The 25,070-nt window shown below is 38.3% G+C and overlaps 1 protein-coding gene across 7 annotated transcripts; it reads left to right on the plus strand.

Annotated features, from left to right (window-relative positions):
• The first annotated feature begins 380 nt into the window (after positions 1-380).
• LOC103278394 (OX-2 membrane glycoprotein) lies at positions 381-25,070 on the plus strand. Of its 7 annotated transcripts, none has more exons than XR_010004126.1 (8): positions 381-531; positions 8,460-8,541; positions 10,929-11,252; positions 14,993-15,262; positions 16,115-16,215; positions 18,267-18,484; positions 20,462-20,717; positions 23,164-25,070. XR_010004126.1 is itself a non-coding variant. In XM_008107752.3 (6 exons), exons 1-5 carry the CDS (start codon positions 520-522, stop codon positions 16,183-16,185), a joined length of 759 nt encoding a protein of 252 aa, XP_008105959.3. In that variant the 5' UTR covers positions 381-519; the 3' UTR covers positions 16,186-16,215; positions 23,164-25,070. The 7 variants fall into 7 exon arrangements, 3 of the variants coding, with proteins under 3 accessions (XP_008105959.3, XP_008105962.3, XP_008105960.3); XR_010004129.1 differs by having other exon boundaries at positions 20,515-20,717; XR_010004127.1 differs by lacking the exon at positions 18,267-18,484.

Consider the following 25,070-nt stretch of genomic DNA (forward strand, 5'->3'; position numbering starts at 1 on the left):
ACCCTTCTGATCTTCCTCAAATCCAACAACAAATCAACCTCCAGAATCAGAAGTATAAAGCTGAAGTTGACTTCCAGTTGCATCAAAGCATTTTCAGTTGATCCCTCCCCCACCCCCCAAATGTGGTGAAACATACTGCAACGGTGGAAAACGGGCCTGCATTTGCCATAATTGCTTTGGATCAGAAGCAAGGTTTATAAACCTAGAAAAAGCAGGGACATTTTCAATATAATGATTATATTTTGTATTTGTCGTCTATGGAAGCATGGGAGAATTCATAGTAGGTAGGTGCCTCTGACTTTCTTCAATGGGGTACTCGATCACCCTGTCAGTGGGCTGAAGGCTCTGACATAAAGAAAAGCAGGCAGGAAATTCTACTTCCTCAGTCTTCAGTGGGAGGAGCTCTACAAGGGCAGATTTTTTTCTGTGCTTCTCTGACTGACCTATGGCTTCTTCTACGCTTTTAGCTCAAGGCAGCAGCTGTACTTGGATGCACTCTTCTTTCCACATTGCAGTAACATGCCTCCCAAGGTAAGATGTATATTGTTGTGTCACACAATACTGGGGCACAAGGCTGGCTTTGGTTTGGTGGAGATGGAGAAGGAAAAATGCTTTAAAGCAGTCTGCTTTGATGAAGTGAATAAGCAAAAATGTAACTTTTTCACATGAGATTTTAGTTGCCGTTGGCTTAAATTTGTTTGCTTAACAATGGAAACATAAAACCTCCATAGTCTGCAGTCAAATAGTTCAAAAAAGTCAATGGCGAATTTTTTAAAAAAATCTTGCATTTGGAAGGGGAAGAAAACATTCAAAGAAGCAATGTTCGCACTGGGGAAGAAATACTGTCAGTGGAGTTGAGTTTAAACAAATCGGTGTAGTATTACATCCTATGTAACAATCAATGTCAGAGTCTGACACAAAGCAAGATAGTTCCTTACACAAATTTCCTTAGTGGAAAGTTTTTCAGAGAATCTATAAGTAATATATTTTCAAGAATGGATTGATTAAGAATATTGAAAGTTTCTTAAATCAGCCCTGGGCTTTGAGTCCTTCATTTAAAAATATTTGGGTTTGACCCTTTGCATTTTAATTGTATTTGAAGCGGTGAATTTATGTTGCATTTCCCCCCTAACAGACTGACAGGTAAAATATGATTGTCTCTATGCCGGGAACAGTTTGCTAGTGGTGATGAGTAAGAATTATGTTTCAGTACAATTGCGATTAAAAAAACTTCAAAATTTGCAAACTTGAGAGAAAAAAATGTAAAACTAAAAAAACTGGAATATAGAGAAAGCTTTGCAAGAAAATGGGCATAAGTAAATCAGAGTTACATGTGGAAACAGCTACAAAACCTAATCTCATACTTGTTAAGTGAGAAGGAAATTCCATTGTTTTTGGTGTGAACCAACTCCTAGATAAAATAAAAGCCTTATAACATTTTGAGACCATTCTGGCAACAGCTGATATAAATGTGGGCAATCTGAATTTTAAAACACAATGTAACTTGTGGAAAACATGGGATTCAATCTTGCTGTTGGTCCCAACTGGAACTAAACAATGGAATCGATGGAATTTACATATGTTTTGAATCACTCTCAATAAATGATTCAGTAAGTCTACACTAGCTGAAACTAATAAGGATTTGTAGCAATTAATACTGATGTATCTGCAAAAAAGGTGAAAGCCAGTGTGGTGTAATGCTTTCTTTGAGTGTTGCACTACAGTTTTGGAGATGAGAGTTCAAATCCCCGCTTGGCCATGGGAACCCACTGGGTGACCTTTCGCAAGTTACATTCTCTCAAAAAAAGACAAAAGCAAGCCACCTCAGAACAAACCTGGCCAAGAAAACACATGACAGGATTGCCTAAGGGTTGCCATTTAGTCAGAAACAACCTTAAGGCACACAACGTCTGCAAAATCGTACTTATTTTAGTTTCAGATAAATATTTAGTTTCAGATAAATATCTTCTACATTGCTTGGATTTTAAACTGCATGGGCTTCTTGTGGCCTTCACAATACAATTTCATCACTTCCAATGCCTTCATAAATCTTACAACCAGAAGATTTCTAAGCTAACCATCAGACGCACATCGCACAAATAAGTCTCCTGAGTCTGAATTCACAGTTGCTACTATTTTGGACTGCAAATACAATGTAAAATAACACACACACACACACAAAGTGCAGATTGGACACCCAACTTAGGTCTGACCGTTTGTTTACAATGTAGCTGTAGTACAGTAGGCTGCAGAAGATGGAGTACCCTACATTGTTTGAAATAATAATTAACCACTTTTAATGATTGTTCATTAAACACCAAAGTCAGAATAATCAATATCATGGTATTTTTATTTTTAATACATGGCGGTAGAAAAAACATCAGTTGATTGTAAACGTGAGAGTTCTATGGATACAACATACTGCCCAAAAGACAAGTAAATGGGCCCTATTGGAAATTAAGCTTGAACTTTCATTAGAAGCAAAAATGACTAAATTGAGGCTATCATACTTTGGAAGAATATAATGAGATTACATGACTGACAGGAAAATTGGATAACAGAATCCAGTAAGAATAGAAGGAAACCACATTGCAGGTGGATTGATTTCATCAAGTAAGGCTCTCTCATTTGAAGCTCAAACGTTCCTACCATTGTACATCACTCTCAGTTGATCTTAGAAAGCACGTTGCTCCTGAGAAGTCATAAATTTGATCATACTTTGTATGAAGGAATGAATAATAATAATAATAATAATAATAATAATAATAATAATAATAATAAAGTGTTCCTCATGTTCCCTAACTATATCTGAATCAGACAATTCTAACCATATGTCTCAAATTTTGTAAATATCTATCTAGCTATTTTTTCACAATGCAATAACAAATGGATATACAAACATAAACTTCATTTATATTGATATGTGCAATCTGACAAGGAGCTGCAGCGCCACATCAACAGATTGCTTTCCTTCCTTGGATTTCTTCTATTCAAAGACATCATTCATCGTAACACACACACTAATCCCAGTATCACCAACAGAAAAAAAGATTTACATACATAAAAAACTACCCACAATTCTAAGATGTACCAAATTTTTAGAGATATTTATATGGGGGGAAAGTGTGTCTTAGATTTGAAGAAATACGGTATTAATGTCATACGATTTCTTGCAGTCAGCGAGTTACCTTTCTGTGTTCTTTCAGTCCCAGTTACAGCTCAGCATTATCAACTTCACCTGATCCTTATCTGGGGTGTAGAGGGAGGTTGAAGAAGCCCTTCACTTGGGTCATTCTACCTCCCACTGAAAAACATAATCAAAAAGTTACCCACTACCAGATTTTAAGAGGCAGGTCCTCTTCTCTTTTTTGTCTCCAGGTGTCTACATATAAAAAAACTTATCACTTAAGATGTATAGGATCTGAAGAGATCCTCAATCTTCTTGTAATAAAAACATGCTGGGCTACAGAAGACCACTAAAAGGCCATTCAGACCAATCCAAAACTTGAAACATTTGCTTTGAGCCCAAGAACAAATTAAGTTATTTTCTTGTAGGCTGTCAAAAATTATAACATTACTAGAAGATTAAGATTGTAGGACAGAATCTTTTTCATCTGAGTTACCGTAATGTAAAAAAGATATGGGAACCCCAAGTGGTGCAGTGGTTAAACTTCTGAGCTTCTGAAGTTGCTGACCGAAAGGTTGGCGATTTGAATTTGGGGAGTGGGGTGAGCTCCTGCTGTTAGCCCCAGCTTCTGCCAAACTAGCAGTTTGAAAACATGCAAATGTGAGTAGATCAATGGGTACCGCTCTGGCGGGAAAGTAACGGCATTCCATGCAGTCACGTCGGCCACATGACCTTGGCCGTGTCTATGGACAACGGCGGCTCTTTGGCTTAGAAATGGAGATGAGCACCAACCCCCAGAGTCAGACATGACTAGATTTAATGTCAGGGGAAAACCTTTACCTTTACCTAAGAAAGGTAGATCCTGAATCCTGTACACAGCGTACTCAGAAAGAACATATCCTGATCTTGGGTTATATGTAAGATGACATATTTAAAAGTAAGTTCATCAACTGCAATGGTCATGCTTCTGGATGCATATGATTACAAATGTGGTTTGAATCCCCCTGAAATCTTTGAGTTTTAGACAGTAAATGTTTACAGATTAATCCTATTAGAATTAGTGATGATTGCAGGCTCATTCAGTTGGACATGCCATTGAAGTCAAGAAAACATGTTACCAAATTTCTGTTTTCAAAATTGGCCATGTAGACTGCTGAGAAGCAAGAGAGAAAGCTCTATTTTGGTAAACAAATGGGAAAAGAACCATAACTAGGTGTTAGAACATTATGTCTTGAAAGTACATTAATCCTTGTGCAGGACCAGAGGCATTGTGCAAACACTGATCCCACTGAAATGAATGAATTTGATTCCATTTAAGATTACTGATAAGGCTAAGGCAGGCATGGGCAAACTTCACCCTCCAGGTGTTTTGTGGACTTCAATTCCCACAATTCCTAACAGCCGGTAGGCTGTTAGGAATTGTGGGAGTTGAAGTCCAAATAACCGGGAGGACTGAAGTTTGCCCATGCCTGGGCTAAGGTATATGTCTACTGTTTGAATTAAACTGGATAATATGCAAACATTGTGTATTGGGAGTAATCAATGGAGGCTCATTTACACATGTGCCACTTGATAGAATGTCCATGGATTGCAGCATCTAGGATGCATCTATACTGCAGAAGTAATGCAGTTTGACAGCACTTTAATCTCCCTGGCTCAATACCATGGATTCAATGGAGTTGTAGTTCTACAATGCTTTTAGCTTTCTCTGTCAAAGAATGCTTGTGCCTCATCAAGTTACAATAGCATTGAGACATAGTAGTTAAAGCAATGTTAAACTGCATTAATTCTAGATGTATCCCTAGAAACGTCTACACTTAGGCTGTATTTACACTGACAATTTAATGCAGCTCATTTATTCTTCTGCATTAATTAATGCATTAATTACATCTTCATTAATTTTAGATGTATCCCTAGAGACGTCTATACTTAGGCTCTATTTACACTGACAATTTAATTCAGCTCAAAACTAGCTTCCAATTGTGGTGGCCAGACAACGAACTCCCACAAAAGAGCATGGAAGAAATCTCTTAATATGCATCAACACTCTGTGGTTTGTGTAATTGCTATTTGGCCATCAAACTGATTCCAGGATTTCCAATGTAAGCATCTGCTCAGTGGAACCACATTTTTCAGTGCTGGTTTGAAACTGTATTAAATGATCAGTGTAGATGGGGCTCTAAAGCTATTTCAGAGTTCTAATATTTCTTGTTTACTTGATTGCTTTTCACCTCTCTCTCTCTCGCTCTCTCTCTCTCTCTCATCCATTCTTGGCTTCTTTGGGGTATTTCTCATTAAGACATTAAGGCACAAACTAACTACTTTTCATTTTGTTTTTCTTTTAAAAATTAATTTGTTCTCTCCTTGTTATTCTTTCTCCAGATGCTTCCTTTTCTTGTCCTGTAGCTAAAACCTTTCCTTGGCCTCATTTTCCTCTAAGACCTTTTCTTAACAATGGACTTATTTCCCTTTCATAATGACTCTGTTCCTTAAACATTCTCAAGTGTTTAATCATTTTCAATGACTATAGTATTTTAATAGCACTTTGCTATGAATCAGGTAGTGCCCATTTCTGATCCTGGCTCTGTCATATCATTCTCTCTCAGCTTGAGACTCAGTGATCTGTAATAAAATATATTTTTTATTTGTGTATTTATTTGTTAATTTTATTTCCGAACATATCAGAAGCTTTAACCCTAAGATCAGTGGATTTTCTTTTACAAATATTCTTGAGAGAAAAGTGTGACTATCATGGCCTTTACAGTGATAACCCCCGGATATGGAATCCCTGGTTGTTAAATGTTTATTATTTGTTTGTTCATAGACTATATATCCCATCTTTCTCCTCAAATGGGATTTAAAAGAATTTAAAAGTATTAATTTACAAACATTTAAAAATTAATTGACTCACAATATATTTTTATAACATGATTGAAACAGTGAACACATTTAAAAAATAATTACCCGTAAGAGATTAAATTATTTTTCTTATGCTTATGTTAATATAATATCCTTCTTACATTTTTTCTAGGACTTTTAACACCATTTCATGCCATTTAAAACACAGGTAACATTATTTTAGGATCCAATCACACTATACACTTACAAGTGCTACTATCCCACTTTAAATGCTATTACAATATCCTGGAGAATTTGGGGCTTGTAGTTTAGTGAGGTCCAAGAGCTCTCTAGTTGAAAATTGCAAATGCACCTCCCTAAGTATATATCCCAGGATTCTATACAATATTGCCATGACTTATAATGGCATAACAACAATCTAGTGTGATAAGGCAGCCTGTTTTTTTTTATAATGAATAAGAAGTATTTTGTCCTTTACAGAATCCTTCCACACTTGTAGTTTAGAACTAACATGGAAATTGGGAGAGTATGTTAGCACTGCCCTATGGTATCCTCAGGGGTTTTTTTTGTGCTAGACACAGTGGTGTCCAAGCTTTGGTTCTCCAGGTGTTTGGGACTTCAGCTCCCAGAATTCCTGACCATTGCACAAGCTAGCCAAGGTTCCTGGGAGTGGAAGTTCCAAATACCTGGAGGACCAAAGGTTGGGCACATTGTAGAGGAATATTAACTGGAGCAAAGATTGAGAGGCTTTTATTCTCATAGAGGTTCTTGTTGCAATTCAGACATCTGATTTTATTGAGTTTGAAACTCCATGAGAGAAAGCTTTACAAGTAGCCATAGCTCCCTACTTCAGATATTTGATTTAAACTCATGGAAGGGAACCAGAGCCATAGCAGAGGAAGGGTAGAGTCATCATGTTCACCCCCTGCTCTCTCCTTCATTTGTGATCGGCCATACAAGCAGAATGTTCAAATACAATGGCATACAGCGATGAAGGGTATGGATTACACAGGTGACACTGTCAGAGGGGACATACCAAAAATGACTGTCTCTAAAATTTTCATGTGGTGTTTTGGCATAAAATTTATAAAAATGCCCCTGTAGTTAGATCTAACCACAAAAACCCTCTTTGTAAGCCTGGCTTACATGTACAGTAGAGTCTCACTTATCTAACACTCGCTTATCCAACGTTCTGGATTATCCAACACATTTTTGTAGTCAATGTTTTCAATACATCGTGATATTTTGGTGCTAAATTCGTAAATACAGTAATTACTACATAGCATTACTGCATATAGAACTACTATTTCTGTCAAGTTTGTTGTATAACATGGTTTTGGTGCTTAATTTGTAAAATCATAACCTAATTTGATGTTTAATAGGCTTTTCCTTAATCCCTCCTTATTGTCCAACATATTCGCTTATCCAACATTCTTTGAATCATATGGTTTCATTTGTCTACACAAGCTAGAAGTGCACATTGTTGCCTTCATTGTTCTTGGCTTTCTATAGTTGTGGATTTTGTCATTATATTCAGTGATAAATGAGAACGACAATTTATGCATAACATACGAAACAAGCCCAAGCAAAAACTAAGGATTCAATATGGTTGAGTGCAGGTGGGTGATCACCATGAGTTACCGCACTGAGTGACACCAACCTAGTGAAACCTTTGGTTGGATAAGGCTTCACCCTGTGTATGGTGATAGTACAAATACTCATTCCCCATAAAAGGTGGACCATGCTATCAAATCTCCTCTCCTGACGGAGAAAGCTGGCAATCTTGCAAGATTTACAAGTTGAGACATAGCAACATAAAGGGAGTCGCATCCTTAAGTCACTCACCTGGTTGAGTGAACTAAGAGTGTTACTTTTAGGCGAGGAAGAGCACAATACCAGTTTTGTCTTTTGACACTGTCGTGTGGGCAGGTAAAGCATCGCCTGCCTGCACAGCTGTCCTGTTTGTAGCCTGGAGAGGAGAGAGTTCACCCGAGAGATCACCTCTTCCCTTTGAGTTATGGAGCTTGGAAGGGAGAGGTGACCAGGCGAAGCTGACTCTCCTCTCTGCAGCTTTGCTTTGAGGCTATGCTATGCAGCTATGATTTGAGAGCTCAGCTGCCACTATTTGTATTTTCTGTGTTCAATTTATCTCTAGTGTCATAATCTACAGTCCTGTCCCCAGTAATGTTTGCTGCATATACCTCGAACATTTGGGATAACATGCTCATGCTTTAATAAATGTACTTGTCTTCAAGGTTTCAATATTTTATGTCAGATTTGAGTGGCACACAGGCAAATAATTTGCCATATGTGATGTCTTGTCTAAGCTTGTATAGATTTGTTTTTCTCCCCTCGTTTGGGGGAATGCTATGATATGATATTCTTCATTATGTACGTGGACATTGTTGTAGTGGCAAATGGAATCTATTATGATTCTGTAAGAGTTTTTATTTTTATTTTTTCCTGTTACTAGGTGAAAGAAGGTAATTGTTCTTTGTGGATTTTCCAGAACCTAATTGGGTGTATCATACTTACAGAGCTCTGTAGAATACAAGGTAAGTCTAATATGATCTAACAATTGAGGTTTAATATCAGGAAGCTCTTTATTATGTAGATCCTGTCTCAAACACAATACAATACTTCATTTTCACATGGTTCCTTTTCTTGTTTGAAGTTAAACATATGCCCTATGGCTGTTCAATAGGTCCACTCTCTTTGAGTATATTTCAGTAAAAATACTTTTTTATTTCCAGTCTTCAAACACAATCTGGCACATGTGGATTTATATTATGGCCAGGTAGAGACAAATTCTAGTGCATGCACCGACAGCAATCTATTTCATTTCAGACACAAAAGCCAAGAGGACTGGAAGGGATTTTTTTTTTTTCAAACTCAGTGACGAAAGGTAACAGACTAACTGAAGAGACTCCAGGCCATGGACTAAATACAGAATTTTTCTGCCAAAATCTTGTTGCTGCTTAATAGTAATAATAATAATAATAATAATAATCCCAGGTGACAGTCTCATTGATGAAAAACAACAGGAAAAACTCAGCCGCTATCAGGACCTCAAGATTGAACTTCAAAGACTCTGGCAGAAACCAGTGCAGGTGGTCCCGGTGGTGATGGGCACACTGGGTGCCGTGCCAAAAGATCTCAGCCGGCATTTGGAAACAATAGACATTGACAAAATTACGATCTGCCTACTGCAAAAGGCCACCCTACTGGGATCTGCACGCATCATCCGAAAATACATCACACAGTCCTAGACACTTGGGAAGTGTTTGACTTGTGATTTTGTGATACGAAATCCAGCATATCTATCTTGTTTGCTGTGTCATATAATAATAATAATAATAATAATAATAATAATAATAATAATAATAATAATAATTTGCTGTGTCATAATAAAATAATAATAATAATCCTTTTTTATATCCCACCCTATCTCCCCGTGGGGACTCAGGGTGGTTTACAAGAAGTAGTGGCAAACATTCAATGCCGTAAGGTGCTAACAAAACCGAAACAACCAAGGCCACACAAATCAAAAAACATATCGAACATCCACATCAAAGTCATAATAAAGGTATTACCACAAATCGACAATGACATGACAATTACTTTTTCACACTTAAACATTAAGGAGACAATACTTAGGATAAGAATAATAAAAGTATAAAATTTAAAAGCCAACAATGCCAAAGTAACAAGCCATTTCCGTTCTGTAATGTCTGTACTAGATAGTCTATGCATTATCTTCTCTTTATCCTAGAGAGCATAAGAAGGTTTTTTAGTGGTTTTTTGAAAGAGAGAAAGGAGGGGGCATTTTGATCTCTTTAAGGAGAGTTCCAGAGGCAGGGGACGACCATGGGGAAGGCCCCTTCTCTCGTTCCCACCAGTCATGCTTGAGACGGGGGTGGGACTGAGAGCAGGGCCTCATCTGCCTTTGGCAGTGCCCAGGCTGGCTTGTATGTGGAGATGCGGTTAGTCAAACAGTCTGGACCTGAACTGTTTAGGACTTTAAAGGCAATGTCCAGCACTCATTATTGTACTCATTATAGCCTCAGGTGAACCATTATTTTGCCTAATGAAAAGGACACACTTGAAGTAGCTACCACAGCAGAAGAAGAATCCAGGGCTTGGTTGCCATGAAGGGCAACAGTGAGATTCACCACCTGAAAGCTGTCATGAGAAACCAGAAGCAGAATCTAAACTGCCTGAAATTAAGAAAGTATAAAAGAATTGATCTAGCACCCATAAATAGGCACAAGATGGCCTTGCAAAACACAAGCAGTTTTTGCTGCCCATATTCTGAGTCAAGTAGAATTGATTTGGTGGAAAGATATAATTACTAGAAGGATGTCTCATCGGGAACTGAGAAAATAATTGGAAGGACAAATTGATGAGAGCATCTTGGTTGATGGAACCTGAAAATTTTATACAACATTTGTGTCTGTACTAAAACAAGAGATTAGTATCCACAGATTCAGTTGCAGAAATCTTTCAAATACTCTTCTCACTGCCCACAAATGTGAGAGTGAAATGAACTCCAACTTATGCTGACCCTCTCACGTGATTTTTTTTTAACACGCTTTATTCAGAGAAGGTCTGCTATTGCCTTCTTTTTAGACTGAATCAGTGTGACTTGCCCAAGGTGAACTAGTGCCTTTCCATGGCTGACCAGAGAGTTGAATTCTTGGTTCCCAGAATCCCAGTTCATCACTCAAACTATGCTGGCTTTCCAAAAACAAAGTTAAATTTGAGTTTGATAGTTTCAGATCATGTGGGAACCTGTGTTTAATCAACCCTAGAAGTGAAAGTTTCAAAATTGTCACCCTGGGAAAGGAGAAAACAGGGGGAACATATGAACCCACCTATACCTTGGCTTATTTTCTTTACTCTAAGGTGTGTTTTATGTTTTTTTCTGTGTGTGTTATCACAGGTGCCATAATTACACACAACAAAGATGTGGAACTGGGTGGCAAAGCTACCTTGAGATGTACACCATCAAAACTGTATGAGACTACTCAAGTTACATGGCAGAAACAAATGAATGGAAGCCTTGTAAATATTGCAGTGTATCATAATGTAAGAGGTCCGAAAATTGTTCTGCCAGACGCACAATTCAATTTCACAGTTTTAGGAGTTAATGAAACTGCAATCACCTTTTGGAATGCCAGCATCCAAGATAATGGGTGCTACCAATGCATATTTAATACATTTCCCTTGGGGCCTGTCACAGGGAAACCCTGTCTTTCTGTTTATGGTAAGTCTTTCCTTTTAAAAATTAACTGGGGTTGGCTACAGGGAGCAGGCAACCCGCCTGTTACAGTAGCTCCACTGGCTGCCAGTTTGTTTCCTGGCACAATTCAAAGTGCTGGTTATGAACTTTAAAGCTCTAGGTGGCTCGGGTCCAGGATATTTGGCTAATCACTAGGCTTGAGCGATCCATGAAAAAATTGATTCTAAACTTGTTTCAAAAGTAGGGGGCGCCAGCGTTTCGTTTCTGATGTCATTTCCGAATTTTGCCCCCCAAAAAATTCGAAATTAACGAAAATTCGTTAGTTTCAAAAGTAATTCGTTAATGGCGGACGCGCATGCGCAGTGGCCAAAAAAAACAGCACGAGGGGAGATTTTACAGGACTCTCCCGCCCTCATTTTTTGAGTGATCTTCTTCAAACTTGGTACAGTGGTAGAACACATTTAACACTGATAGCTCACCAAAATTTGGAACGTTTCCCTTCTCCTCTGACTTTTGGCGAATTTTCATAGCTTTTGTAATAAACCATTTTTTAATAATTGCAGAAATCTGTTCCTGGTTTGAAAGTCTTATTTCCTGTTAAATTGGGTTGTCTTTACTGTGAAAGTCATTGTTCTACTTCAGAAACTTTGTTTTTGTGGCTGAAACTTTGTTAAATTGGGGTGTGTGTGATATATACTGCATATGTGTGTGTGTGTGTGTGTGTGTGTGTGTGTGTGTATAGGTAAAGGTAAAGGTATCCCTTGACGTTAAGTTCAGTCATGTCCGACTCTGGGGGTTGGTGCTCATCTCCATTTCTAAGCCCAAGAGCCAGTGTTGTCCATAGACACCTCCAAGGTCATGTGGCCGGCATGACTACATGGAGTGCCATTACCTTCCCGCCAGAGCAGTACCTATTGATCTACTCACATTGGCATGTTTTCAAGCTGCTAGGTTGGCAGAAGCTGGAGCTAACAGCGGGCACTCACTCTGCTCCCGGGATTTGAACCTGGGACCTTTCGGTCTGCAAGTTCAGCAGCTCAGTGCTTTAACACACTTCGCCATCGGGGCTCATGTATATATAATATACATACACATACACACAATGTGGAGAATATGTGGAAAGGTAGATAGATAAGTTGGGAGCCACAGCGAAGGCACCTTCCTGGGAGCAAGGTCTAATAATAATAATAATAATAATAATAATAATAAATCCCTTACAATATCCAAGATGGCTCACTGCTACAGAATCTTGGGAGCTTTAGTTTGGTATGGTACCATTATTGGCAGAGAAAGCTAAGCTGTAGGAGTTGAAATCCAATCATTTATCCTCCCTATAGAATCAATTTTATATGCATTTTTAGCTACAGAAAAGCTAAAATCAGGACAGTAAAAGAACAACACCCAGAAAATGGGAATTCCAGACAGGAAACAATCAGGGCAAGCTAATACCTCCCAACAAAGGATTCCCCCAGGTAGGAAGCAGCCAGGCTTTGAAGCTGCAAGGCTATTCAATGCTAATCAAGGTGACCAATTGCAACATTCACACTTGCCTCCCACAGACAAGAGTTCTTTCTCCCACCCTGGACCTTCCACAGATATATAAACCCCACTTGCCTAGCTTCGCACAGACGTCAAAACCTCTGAGTATGTCTGCCACAGATGTGGGTGAAACGTCAGGAGAGAATGCTTCTGGCACATGGCCATAGAGCCCGGAAAACTCATAGCAACCCAGCCAGTAGGCTGTTGCTGAACAACCTATGAACTTTTAGCATTAAAGGAAAAAATGCCCAAGATTTTATCACTTAATACTGTTGGCATGTCTGGAGAAGAAGAATAGAATGCTTCTATACCAGGCAAGGGCAAACTTTGCCCATGTCTGGAGTTAGGAATTGTAGGAGTTGAAATCCAAAACAATTTGACAGAAAACTGGGAGTTGTAGTTTGGCATGGTACTGGCTCTCTTCTGCAGGGAAGGCTAGGGACTTTGTAAAACTACAGCTCACATGACATGGCACTGAATCTGTTGCAATTGAGCTGGTGCCAGAATCCTTTCCGGGAGATCTCCTCAGTGGAGATATCTCTTAAAGGGATATCCTCTGGCTCTAAGGATTCCGTTTAGGAAGGCAAGCCTGGTTTTGGTATTCCCCTTTAAGCCTGGCTGAAGAAGCAAAACCAAACGGCGGCTCCAAGGCAGGGCGAGGCAGGGCGAGGAGAAGGCCAAGCGCAGGCAGGCATGTCTCTTCTCTCTTCTCTTCGCTCCCTCCCTGCTTCGCGGAAGGCTTCTACTGATCCGGTGTGGTCCCCGCGGGGGGGGGGGGGGGCATCTCAATGGCATTTTTAAAATGCTAGCAGATCGATGGCCATGCCTCTCCCTCCCTCCCTCTTCTGCTCTGATTGGCTGAGAGGCATGCCAACATGGCTTCTCCTCTCAGAGGGGCTACAGCTACATCCGAAGACATCAGAAACAAACGAAAAAAAGGTACTTTTATTATTCAAATTCGTAATATTTGTAAGGCAGTGAGCAGATGGTTCAATATCAATTCAAAAGTAATTATGAAACGAATTTTAAACGAATTTAACGAACTAACGAAAAATTTGCTCAAGCCTACTAATCACATTCCCTTGTACGGACCTGCCCTGAGAGAGATGACCTTCTTTGTGGCTGCCCCTCGAATCTGGAACTCCCTGCCCAACAGCAGGCTAAAACCTTTTTATTTGGGCAGGCTTTTAAAGAAGAAGGTTTTTAAGATCAAGTCAGGGAGTGCAGTGGTTTTTATCTTTGAATATGTTTTTATAGATTTTAACTGAGGTTTAATACAATTGATATTTAATTCTGTTTTCATATTTATATATTTTAAATTGTATTGAAATGCTTTTAATGTAAGCCACTTTGAGTCTCCTTGTGGAGAGAAAAGGAAGGGTATAAAAAACCTTAATAATAATAATAATAATAATAATAATAATAATAATAATTATTATTATTATTATTATTATTATTATTATTTCTATGAATGTAGTAGTTCCTGCACATTATCTCCACCTACTTTATGTTTATGAGCTCTTCTTGGACTTCCTCCTAGTCTGGTTTTAGTTAAGATCTGTTTAAATTTCTAAGGTAAAGGTTTTCCCCTGACATGAAGTCTAATCGAGTCTGACTCTGGGGGTCGGTGCTCATCTCCATTTCTAAGCTGAGAGCCAGCATTATCTATAGATGCCTCCAAGATCATGTAGCTGGTATGACTACATGGAGCACTGTTAGCTTCCTGCTGGAGCGGTACCTATTGATCTACTCACATTTGCATGTTTTTGAACTGCTAGGTTGGCAGAAGCTGGGGCTAACAGCAGGAGCTCACCCCGCTCCCCAGATTCGAACCACCGACCTTTTGGTCAGCAAGTTCAGCAGCTCAGCAGTTTAATGTGCTGTGCCACCGGGAGCTTCATGTTTCAATTTGTACTAGATAAGAAATTTCAGCAAAAAACATAATTGGTAGTCAAAGAGCTAATGAGATAGAGATAATTGATTTGACTTATAGCAATTCCCAGGGTTAGATTTTAGGGAATGAGAATATGAAAAGCAATACTGTACATGAAGGAAACAAGCTTACAATTTTAGACAATGAAATGATGTGATTAAGAACATATTTCATAAGACAAATTGAATTTAAAAAACAAAAACCTACAAAGTAATCTAACAAAATCAAGCAGGATTTTAGAAAGAATTTTGAGACTTTGCTAAAGGGCCTTTTTGTTGTTTGTGTCACACAGCTCACCTCAACACCTTTATACACTATAAAACTTCTAAAACACATACAGATGCCACCTGCTTTGCAACTAGCTTCCCACATCCTCAGATCTCATGGCTCACACAAGGAGGCAAAATGAATGAGAAACAGGTCACAAATCCTAATGGCACAGTGTCTGTCATGAGCAGCATCTTTCTAAATACCTCAGAAAGCCAAGTTGGACAAGAACTGATCTGTAGAGTTAAACACCGAGGAAAAGAAGTAGACCTCAAGCTGGCACTACCAGGAAGAGGTAAGTGAACAAGATACAAAATCCTAGCACTACAATTTCATAGATGCTAACAGAATGTTTACTAGTCTTATAAAATCTTACTTAGCTCTTCGGTTTATTTTTTATGTGAGGAGAAGCAGAGTAGAAATTAGAATTATTGTGAAAGCACCACCAAATAGGGTGAATGTATCCAATCAAATACTGCTGTGATTGCTCATCTTTTATTGGATAGGAAGATATTTATATTAATATTTATCATAAAATGTTTAATTTACAACTGTTTTGTTTTAAAAATAATAAACATAAAATAATAAATATGAAGGCTTTCATGCCGAAATCACTGGGTTGCTGTGAGTTTTCCGGGCCATATGGCCATGTTCCAGAAGGCTGTATGGCCATGTTTCCGGGCTGTATGTTCTTCTGGAACATGGCCGTACAGCCCGGAAAACTCACAACATCCCAGTGATTCCGGCATGAAAGCCTTCAACAACACATAGTTACCCTTCTTTAGAATAACACTTTATTCTTAAATTTCTGGGTATACTGTAATTCTAAAGCAAACAGAAAAAATATTAGGCAGGCTGAACTATGTACAGAATAGAATTCTTGCTTTTAAATGGAAGCTTGATTGCAAACCCTGATAAACAGTCAGAAGCCAGATAATGAATTAGGGGGAAAATTGATGGAAGTTCTATGCGGTAGTCTGCCAAAGCATAATAAATTTTGCAAATCACCATTTCTGCATATATTTACTTTGTGTATCTTATACAGGTTGAAGAACTCATATATTTTGGTTTGAAATTGCGACTACATAGGTACAGAATTACCTGTTTATATTGCCACCTGAGACATCATTTTCTTTCCTCCTCGTAGGTCACAGTCATAAAAATCATGCGGTTCTAATCCTTCTGTCCATAATGCCTATGGTCCTTCCTATGAATTAGATACATCGCTTGAGGCTACAAATCATAATGGTAAGTTATTTAAATGAAAAGAGAAATGCACAAACAATGTATAGAATTTAAAATAGCTGCACAAAAATGCATGCATGTGAGCAAATAAGGGGATCGGGATCTTGTAAAACAAAACAAATAGGGCTAGGTGTAGACATGGAGACAAGAAAGAAAAGGCGATATATGGATATGGATGTTATATATAGATTACTGCATCAGAGATTAGATATAACATACTAAATGATCTCTTCCATGTGATTTAACCTTGAAGTTGACTACTGCAAGCAATCTTTTCAGTAGCACACAGAAGGCTCTTCACTTGCCCTTGTATTCTGCCAAGCCCCAAGAAGAAACCTGCTGCTGTCATGAACTGCTGGAAAAGAAGAAGGGGATAGAAATCAGAAAAGCTGGCGAACAATTACATTTAAAGCCCTGGATGGTTTGAGACCTTAGTATTTGGGAAGAACACCTCTCCCTATCTATATATGCATCCATAAGTATAGAGATCTGTTGGAGTGATCCTTATCTGTGGATCATCAATAGGAGAAACACCTTGTGGTAGGATAAGGGAGAGCAACCTTTCTGCAGTGACATCTTCGTTGTGAAAATCATTTTCTCAAGGCCTGAATGAAAGAACCAATATTTCCATCTTCTTCCTCGTCCTGTGGTGTCTCAGCTGACGTCATTACAGAACAGCCATGATGGCCAGGAACTCATACAGACACCTGCAGTTGGCTGAGAGAAGGGCAACATCGACTCAAGTGCAATCCACCCCCCTTTGTGCTCATCAGTACAGGGAAAATACGATTGTGGCAGTGTCGCATGCAGACAGTGGACTGGTTTGAAATGGACAATCCTGCTATCCATGCTGTCTTGTAGTCACATCCCATAGCTTTTCCAAAATTGGGGATAAACTGGATTAAAACTGTTTAACCTAGAATAGTTACTGGAAGTGGTGAACTGTTGTGGGGACAACCAGAGGTGAGCTCAGGGTGAGTCTAGGTTATGTTTTTGTAGATGAGACCACAGGTTTACTGAATATTGGAAATAGAGGTTAATCAGTATATTGCTAGAGATGCAATATTATAGGTTTGAATCTTCTCTAGGGACCTTTTCACACGGGACATTTTAGCCCCTTTTTGGCGCTTTTATTTGCAGCAAGGCTGGGGCCTGCCATGCACCATCACACGACACAGGTCCCACCCACATTCCTCCCAAAGTGGAGGGGAATCACAGAAAGACACTTCTTCCACCACTACAGGGAGGAACATGTGTTTTGGGTAGCTCTGATGGAGCTATCCGCACTTTCCTCCCCTTTCCCTTGTATGATGGGGAAAGGGTGGCAGGGCAACATACATTGCTGCCCTTTCTTCCATCTGATGGGACAGGGACAGGATGTCAACACACCCTGTCCTGTCCCCACCATATAATGGGGAAGGAGGGAGGATGTGCAGGGTGCCTCCCTTTCACCGGCAATTGCCGGCAAAACAGCACTGCCCAAAAGGGCCATGTGAAGACGTCATAGATCTTCCTAAACAACCACTTAATTTGATATGTAGGCCACTATGACTGAGAACCAGTGTGATGTAGAGTTCAAGCATTGGACTGTGATACTGGAAACCAGAGTTGGATTGTTCCTTGCTTGGTCACAGAAACCCACTGGGTGACCTTAGCCCTAGAAAACCCCATGATTGACTCACTTTCTATTTCTCTGCTATTACCTCCTCCTTATTCAAGGACAATAAAAACCTTTCTTAGAGAAGGCAAAAAACCTTCCATCTTGTTGGGTACATCTAGACTCTGGAATGATAATTCCTGTTTTACCATAATTTCACTGTTTTACCTTGTTGCACTTCTAGCTCAAATACATAACGATTTTACATATAAATGGGTCAGAACCTTGGCTTGTGAAACTAACTACAGACAATCTCCAAGTTACAAACAAGATAGGTTCTGTAGGTTTGTTCTTAAGTAGAATTTGTATGTAAGTTGGAACATACACATTTTTAAAGTGTAACTCTCCCTCCCTCCCTCCCTCTCTCTCTCTATATGTGTGTGTCGGCTCACTACAGCCGCTCCTGAATGAATACACAAGACTAGCTGTGTTGTCACCAGAAAGTTTACTGCAGGAAACATCGACATGGAAAAAGCCAAGAATGGGAGGCGTCTGCCAGCATTCCTTTTTATACCCTCCCCCCTCATTTGAAAATGCATTTCCCACCCAACAAAACCCCGCGAAGTTTCCCCGCCAAGTCCAGCAGCCGTTTCTTCTCAGGATCCCGAGATGCAGGTGTCTTATCAGTTCACATTGTCAGTGACCCTGAAACTCAGAGCCATACCCAGGCTCTAGTAGCAGGGTTCTGACATGTGTGTGTGTGTGTATGCTTGGGATAGCATAGAGGAGGTTAACATCCCTGTGGTGTTTATTTTGCTATCTGTACTCCTGTTCAGAAGATTTCATCTCACTTTCTGTCAATGTGATAACTGGATTTTGAACAATTTGGCTTGCTGTGAAAACAAGGATTGGTGGTAAAGCTTCAGTGGTGACACCTTTTCCACATGATAACTCTTCCAGGAGTGAATTTCCCTTCAAATGAGAAGATTTCTCTCACTTCCTGTTGTTTCAGCCCCATTTTTAACTGAGTCATTAGTAAGTCAAATGTTTGTAACTCAGGGACTGCCTGTATTGGATGTTCTTCTGCTATGGAGTTCTTTCTCATGTGACAGATAACTTTAGTTTATAAATAAGGTTGTTTAAAAATTATGACAAAAAGATAAAATGCATTGAAAGCAAACTATAGTATTCAGAATTAGATAAAATATATTTCAATTAAATATTCTTTCATTAAAAACACATATTTTACATTTTAAAGTAAGCAATTTTAATCAAATACATAGACATTTGAAATTTTGCTTTCCATAACAGGGTATAGTTGGGCAATCATCAGAATACAAAGATCTCCTTTAAAAATATTGGGGGGGGGGGGGAATAATATTTTCAACCATGTATTCCGCAATTTGGGCAAGGCTATTTTCTTGGGACTGAGCTTTTTTATCAGCTAGTAGCATAATGTTTTCTGTAGCAGCGCATCCTGCTTCAACCAGGAGGTCATATTAAATTAATGGGTAGACGGGTGTTTTCCTGTGAATTCTTATCTTGAAGCTAAATTCCAGAAGAAAGAATAATATTGCCAGTAATGCCAGCTTCCGTTATCAAACAAAGGAAACTGATACTTTGAAGAATTCTGATTCTCTAATACAGTAAAGTCTCACTTATCCAAGCTAAACGGGCCGGCAGAAGCTTGGATAAGCGAATATCTTGGATAATAAGGAGGGATTAAGGAAAAGCCTATTAAACATCAAATTAGGTTATGATTTTAAAAATTAAGCACCAAAACATCATGTTATACAACAAATTTGACAGAAAAAGTAGTTCAATACGCAGTAATATTATGTTGTAATTACTGTATTTACGAATTTAGCACCGAAATATCACAATATATTGAAAACATTGACTACAAAAATGGCTTGGATTATCCAGAGGCTTGGATAAGCGAGGCTTGGATTAGTGGGACTCTACTGTATTTCCTTATGTTTCCAAGGGATGCTGGTCAAAGTTTTTAAAAGCTGATGGAGAAACAGCCCTGAACCCATATGTACAAGACCACAAAAGTATACTTTTTCTGTAAAAATGGTATGCAGACCAAACCTTGCCTTGGATGCATTCTAAACTCACAGTCCCATTTTCATTTCTCAGAGAAACATAGGAATAAAGTCCCATTGTAGCCATTGTATGCATTCATGTTATCTTTGAGCAAACAGAACATCTCTTGTGAAGTGCTTCCAGATAAGGCTATAACTGAGCTATTATATTGCCTCATTTACTAAATTTTGTTGGAAATTTAAAGTAAGCTTCATTATTTCGTCTGTTTTCCCACTGCTTCTTCCCTCTTTTTACTCACCAGAAAAAATCTGTTAAAAGGGAAAAGGGGAAAGAGTAGCTTCCTGTTGTTAGTGATGAAGCCCTCCATCTCAAAGTTTATATATTGAGAATGTATGGATAACAGCCTTTCACTCTAACCAACATTGGTCCTGCAGCTATATTTTAACTGCCATGACAACATCCTAAGGAAAACTGGGGTTTGCATTTAGGGATAGCATGGCCCAGAATTCCCACATGATGCAGCCACAATGGTTAAAATGGAATCATAACACTATAATTTATTTATTTATTTACTTCACTTCTATACTGCTTTTTTCACTCCAGATGGGGAACTCAAAGCAGTTTCTAAACATATTATGACAAAATTTGAATCATAGAATAGTAGAGTTGGAAGAGACCTCATGGGCCATCCAGTCCAACCCCCCGCCAAGAAGCAGGAAATCGCATTCAAAGCACCCCCGACAGATGGCCATCCAGCCTCTGCTTAAAAGCCTCCAAAGAAGGAGCCTCCACCACAGTCCGGGGGAGAGAGTTCCACTGCCAAACAGCTCACAGTGAGGAAGTTCGTCCTGATGTTCAGGTGAAATCTCCTTTCCTGTAGTTTGAAGCCATTGTTCCTAGTCTCCAGGGCATTTAATACACTAATTCTGTAATGTGAAATTGTCATTATACTGAGTCAAACTACTGATCCATATTAACCAGTAGTGTGCACTCTACCTGGTAATATCTTTCTGGAGTTTTGCATTGGGTTTCTTTCTAGTCCTAACTTGAGATTTCTGTCATTTTCTGATGATCTCCTATCCAGGTACAACTCAGTCTAAACTCTGATAAGCTCCCAAAATCAAACAATATCATGGTGATAAATACGGATTTTCATAAAATTAATTTTCAATGAAAAGAACCCAAATTACTATTTCAAGTGTGTGTTTTTAATGGCAATATTGTGAACTGCAGAATATGAACTCAATGTGAATGAATATGACTGAGAAATTCTGCTTTAGGTTAATGATTAATATCATATTAATATCTTTGTCAATACTGTTGTTCCCAGATTTCAAGTTAATTGTTTGATATCCCCATTCTTACTAACTAAAGCGAGGCCTGCCTTACATTTCTCAAAATAGGCTCTTATGCTATATATATATAGACAGATGTAGAAATGCTTAATGGACCTCTTGTAGTTGGGAATGCTATTTCCCTCCTCACTAAATGTGCCCCCTATAAAAGGGAGAATAGAAGAAGGAGATATCTAATGCCAAAATCAAGCCAGAATGTTTATTCACTGCATTTAATTGGACTTAGTTCTATGTACATATGGATACAATTATAACTTTAATATGGATGTACTCAGGAAGCCCCCATGCTATCTTAACTACTTGGAAGGTGAATTGGTTGCACAAGGAACATGTCGGAGACTATATGGTTAAATCAAACAAGCATGTATTAACTGACAAGAATTTTAGACTTTCTCTTCTCCTGAGTCTCACTACAAAGTCTTTGAGAGATAGACACAGTTCTGGCCAAACTGAGGCTCTTGAATCATTATTTCCTCCTATTGTCTCTTTCTTGTATGGTGTTTAACTGTCTCTAAAATGATCTCAATATTTAACTCTGACTGGACTTCAATACTGATAAGAATGAACTTGAATACAGCTCATATAGCTCCAACTAGACGTGCTATTTGTAGACCTGGCCTTCCGTTCTCTTCACCATCCAGTCACGAAAAAGGCTGACTCTTCTCAGAACCAGAAGTGCCTTTCCTGAGGCTCTGCCCGTGAGGGGATTCTTAAAAAGGCAAGGCGAAGGAGGCTTCAAATGCAAAGAGGCTGTCTAGACCGACCCTCTACAAACTGTACATAAAATATTAATCTCTCTAACTAAAAAAAGGCTTAACTAGGGGTAAACAGTGAGAGTCTTCATGGGGCAAGACAATGGACATAGAAGGAAACAGTGCAGTTTGATAAGAAACAGCCTTGAGAGGGTAGGTTTCTTCTTCAAGTAGAAAACGCTGTTAGGATAATAGTACTGCACATGCATGTTTGTTCCTGTTTCTTGTGTGCTTTCAATTCATTTCCAGTTGGTAGTAACTTTGAAGTGACCCCATCACAGGATTTCCTTGGCAATATTTTTTTCAGAGAGGTTTGGCTTTCCCTTTCTTTGAGCTTGTGAGAGTGTGATGTGCCAAAAGTCACTAAGTGAGTTTCCATGGCTGAGTGAGGATTTGAACCTGGTCTCCAGAGTCCTAGTCCCAATGCTCAAATCACTATAGAGTCCTAGTCCCTAGTCACTCCAGAGTCCTAGTCCCAATGCTCAAAGCACCATCTGCTTAATTTGAATATTTTAAACTACTTGCAAAGTAATTAGAAGTTTCAAATTCATTCTTTCTTTCTTTCATTCTTGGAGTAGAAATCATAATTCAGAAGTTCTGTTGATAAAATGTCCTCTCCAAACTGACTTTTTAGCTTTTGAAAATCATTTCCTATAAACAATGGAAATGGGATCTTTTCCAGACAGTAGCAGCATCTCCCAGCCAGGATGTATTGTACTGGGAGAACTCTGACCTTGCCCTTCATGTTCATATTACTGGTGTTTATTTTAAAGCTGTTATAGGAAAGTTTTTTCATTCTAGAAGGTTTTAGTTATCTTCAAAGTGCAGATCACAAAGCTCCCCAAAAACAGGCTGTGGGGCAAGACATATATTGCTCAGACAATACCTTTCTCACAAGAAAGAAGCATTCGGTAATATTCAAGTGAGGAGTAGTGACCACAGTAAAAAAGTTCGTATCTAAACAATAATATGTCACGGATGTGCTCAAGCATATTTAAAATAACAGAAGAAAATGGAAAATGTGAAAAATAAGATTGGTATAAAGACAGATTGAGATCTAGTTTGTCAAGAGGATTGACTGGGGCTGTAAGACTATCCTTTGACAAGGAAATAATTATTCATATGTGAGGATCAAACTGTTTTAGGAGCAAAAGGGAAAATGTCATATGGCTGCAAAAGTATGTCTGTTTTCTTCTAGGTTTCAAAGGGATGCTTCAATCAACCTCAACATTTCGTTCCATAAAATTGACAAACAAAGGACCTAGGAGATGGTACCAATCTAGACTAAATTGGCTAGACTGCATTTTAAGACTAAAAAGTAATGATCCACCAATCGAGTCTGGGAAAAGGAGGAAAGATGACAGAGAAAACACTGGAAGCTAGAAGTGATATTGTTTTGAACCCTTAGAAAAACCGAGTGAATTAATTATATCAATTTCAGATGTATGAAAGAAATATGGGTGAAGAGCCTTATTGAATCTTACATTTTCTATGATGATTGATTCCTAGCATTATTTGTAACTGTGTTACATGGCAATTTCTTCTTTTACATGGCCTCCACCCAATGGTTCAGGTAGTTAATCTGAGAATTCGGAGTTGTGTCTTTTATTCCCCTGCCTTTATAGATGATTATCAATATTAATTAACTTAATTTACTTCAGAATCAGGTAGACCTCCCATACAATGTTTCGGGGTCTTTCTACAAATGCTGCTAAGGGCTTTCTGCTTAAAAGCCTATCCTCACAACACCATTGCCTTCATTATAGTCTCCTTATGTGACTACCTCTAGCATTAAAAAAACCCCCAAAATATCCAACCCTTGCACTAATTATGGAAACACTTACAGAGGTTTTTTGAGATTTTTTATGGGATTTACATTATAGTTTGCATTTTTTTTACTCTTTCAATTAAATGTCACCTCAAAGTTGAGGAATATTCAGCAAATACACATGTACATAATTTAAATATAGATAATACTTTCAGATATCTATGCAAAGGAACTGTATCAATGCCGTTTGGGAGGCTGTGCACTTAATGGTCATCTAATCAGAAAAAGGAATAAAGAAGGGAAACACTTTGTCAAATATATTTGTATTTATGTCTTCACAATATGCAAACTAGTAGAACACTGTTCATTAGTTGTAACGAAAATATCCCTATTGAATAACATTGAATAATATGTCTGTAAAGCTAATTGATTCAACGGTTTTTTCTCTATTTGGGACTAAACCAGGATTTAGACTAACACAGTTAAGTTGGTAATCTTAACTGGAACTTTCTTTCAGTTTCTTCAGCTATGTAAAATAATTGATATGATAAAGACAGAAATATGACAACCTGCTGAAATTAAATTTACATTTCCTCAGCTTGATGTACAGAAGAGCATTTTGAAAGTTATCTATTTCACATATAACTATGAATTTAACATTAAGTTTAACAATGATTTTCAAAGGATTACACTTCTGTGAATTTTCTACATTGACTCAAGCAGGATCCAAAAAGTTCTCCCCGGAGGGACTCAACTGCTCAGATTTCCTCCAGGGAGAGATGGCAGGACATAAATAAATAAATTGTTGTTGTTATTGTTGTTGTTGTTATTTCACAAAGGATTCTGGGAAGGCTAGTCTTAGCAAGCCCTGCTAGCTCCTTTGTCATTCTTTGTGAACTTTATGTTAAATTAGAAGATATTTAGCAGTTTTCTGTGACTGAACCACAGCAAAGTTTCACTATTAACTGAGTTTCACTTATCTGCCATTATAATTTATGTGTACCTTTGCTAAGGGATTGTGGCCAAGAAGGAAAAGACAGACACCAACCATAGGTCTGAACCTGACGACTTCAAGTTTTGTTCAGGGAGGCTTTGGGCAACTGATCAAACTGCTGAGAAAGAGATTTTAACAGATGGGTCTTGTATTTTTTTAAAAATTGCTGTGTTAAAAATTGCTTATGAATTTAAATTGTTATAATTTTAAGATACAATTGAATTGATGTAGTAAATGTTTTGGTATCATTTCAGTCCATATTGAAAGCTGCTCTGTTTTATGATGGGATCATACATCAAAATAAATAATTAAATAAAAATAATAATTAAAACTTCTTAATATA

Source organism: Anolis carolinensis, chromosome 3 (genome assembly GCF_035594765.1).
Source record: "Anolis carolinensis isolate JA03-04 chromosome 3, rAnoCar3.1.pri, whole genome shotgun sequence".
Classification (NCBI taxonomy): domain Eukaryota; kingdom Metazoa; phylum Chordata; class Lepidosauria; order Squamata; family Dactyloidae; genus Anolis; species Anolis carolinensis.

Coding starts and splice junctions, on each gene's coding strand:
- LOC103278394 (XM_008107752.3), top strand. Junction 11,253..14,992: donor ACCCTGTCTTTCTGTTTATG/GTAAGTCTTTCC, acceptor TGTGTCACACAG/CTCACCTCAACACCTTTATA. Junction 15,263..16,114: donor GCTGGCACTACCAGGAAGAG/GTAAGTGAACAA, acceptor TCCTCCTCGTAG/GTCACAGTCATAAAAATCAT.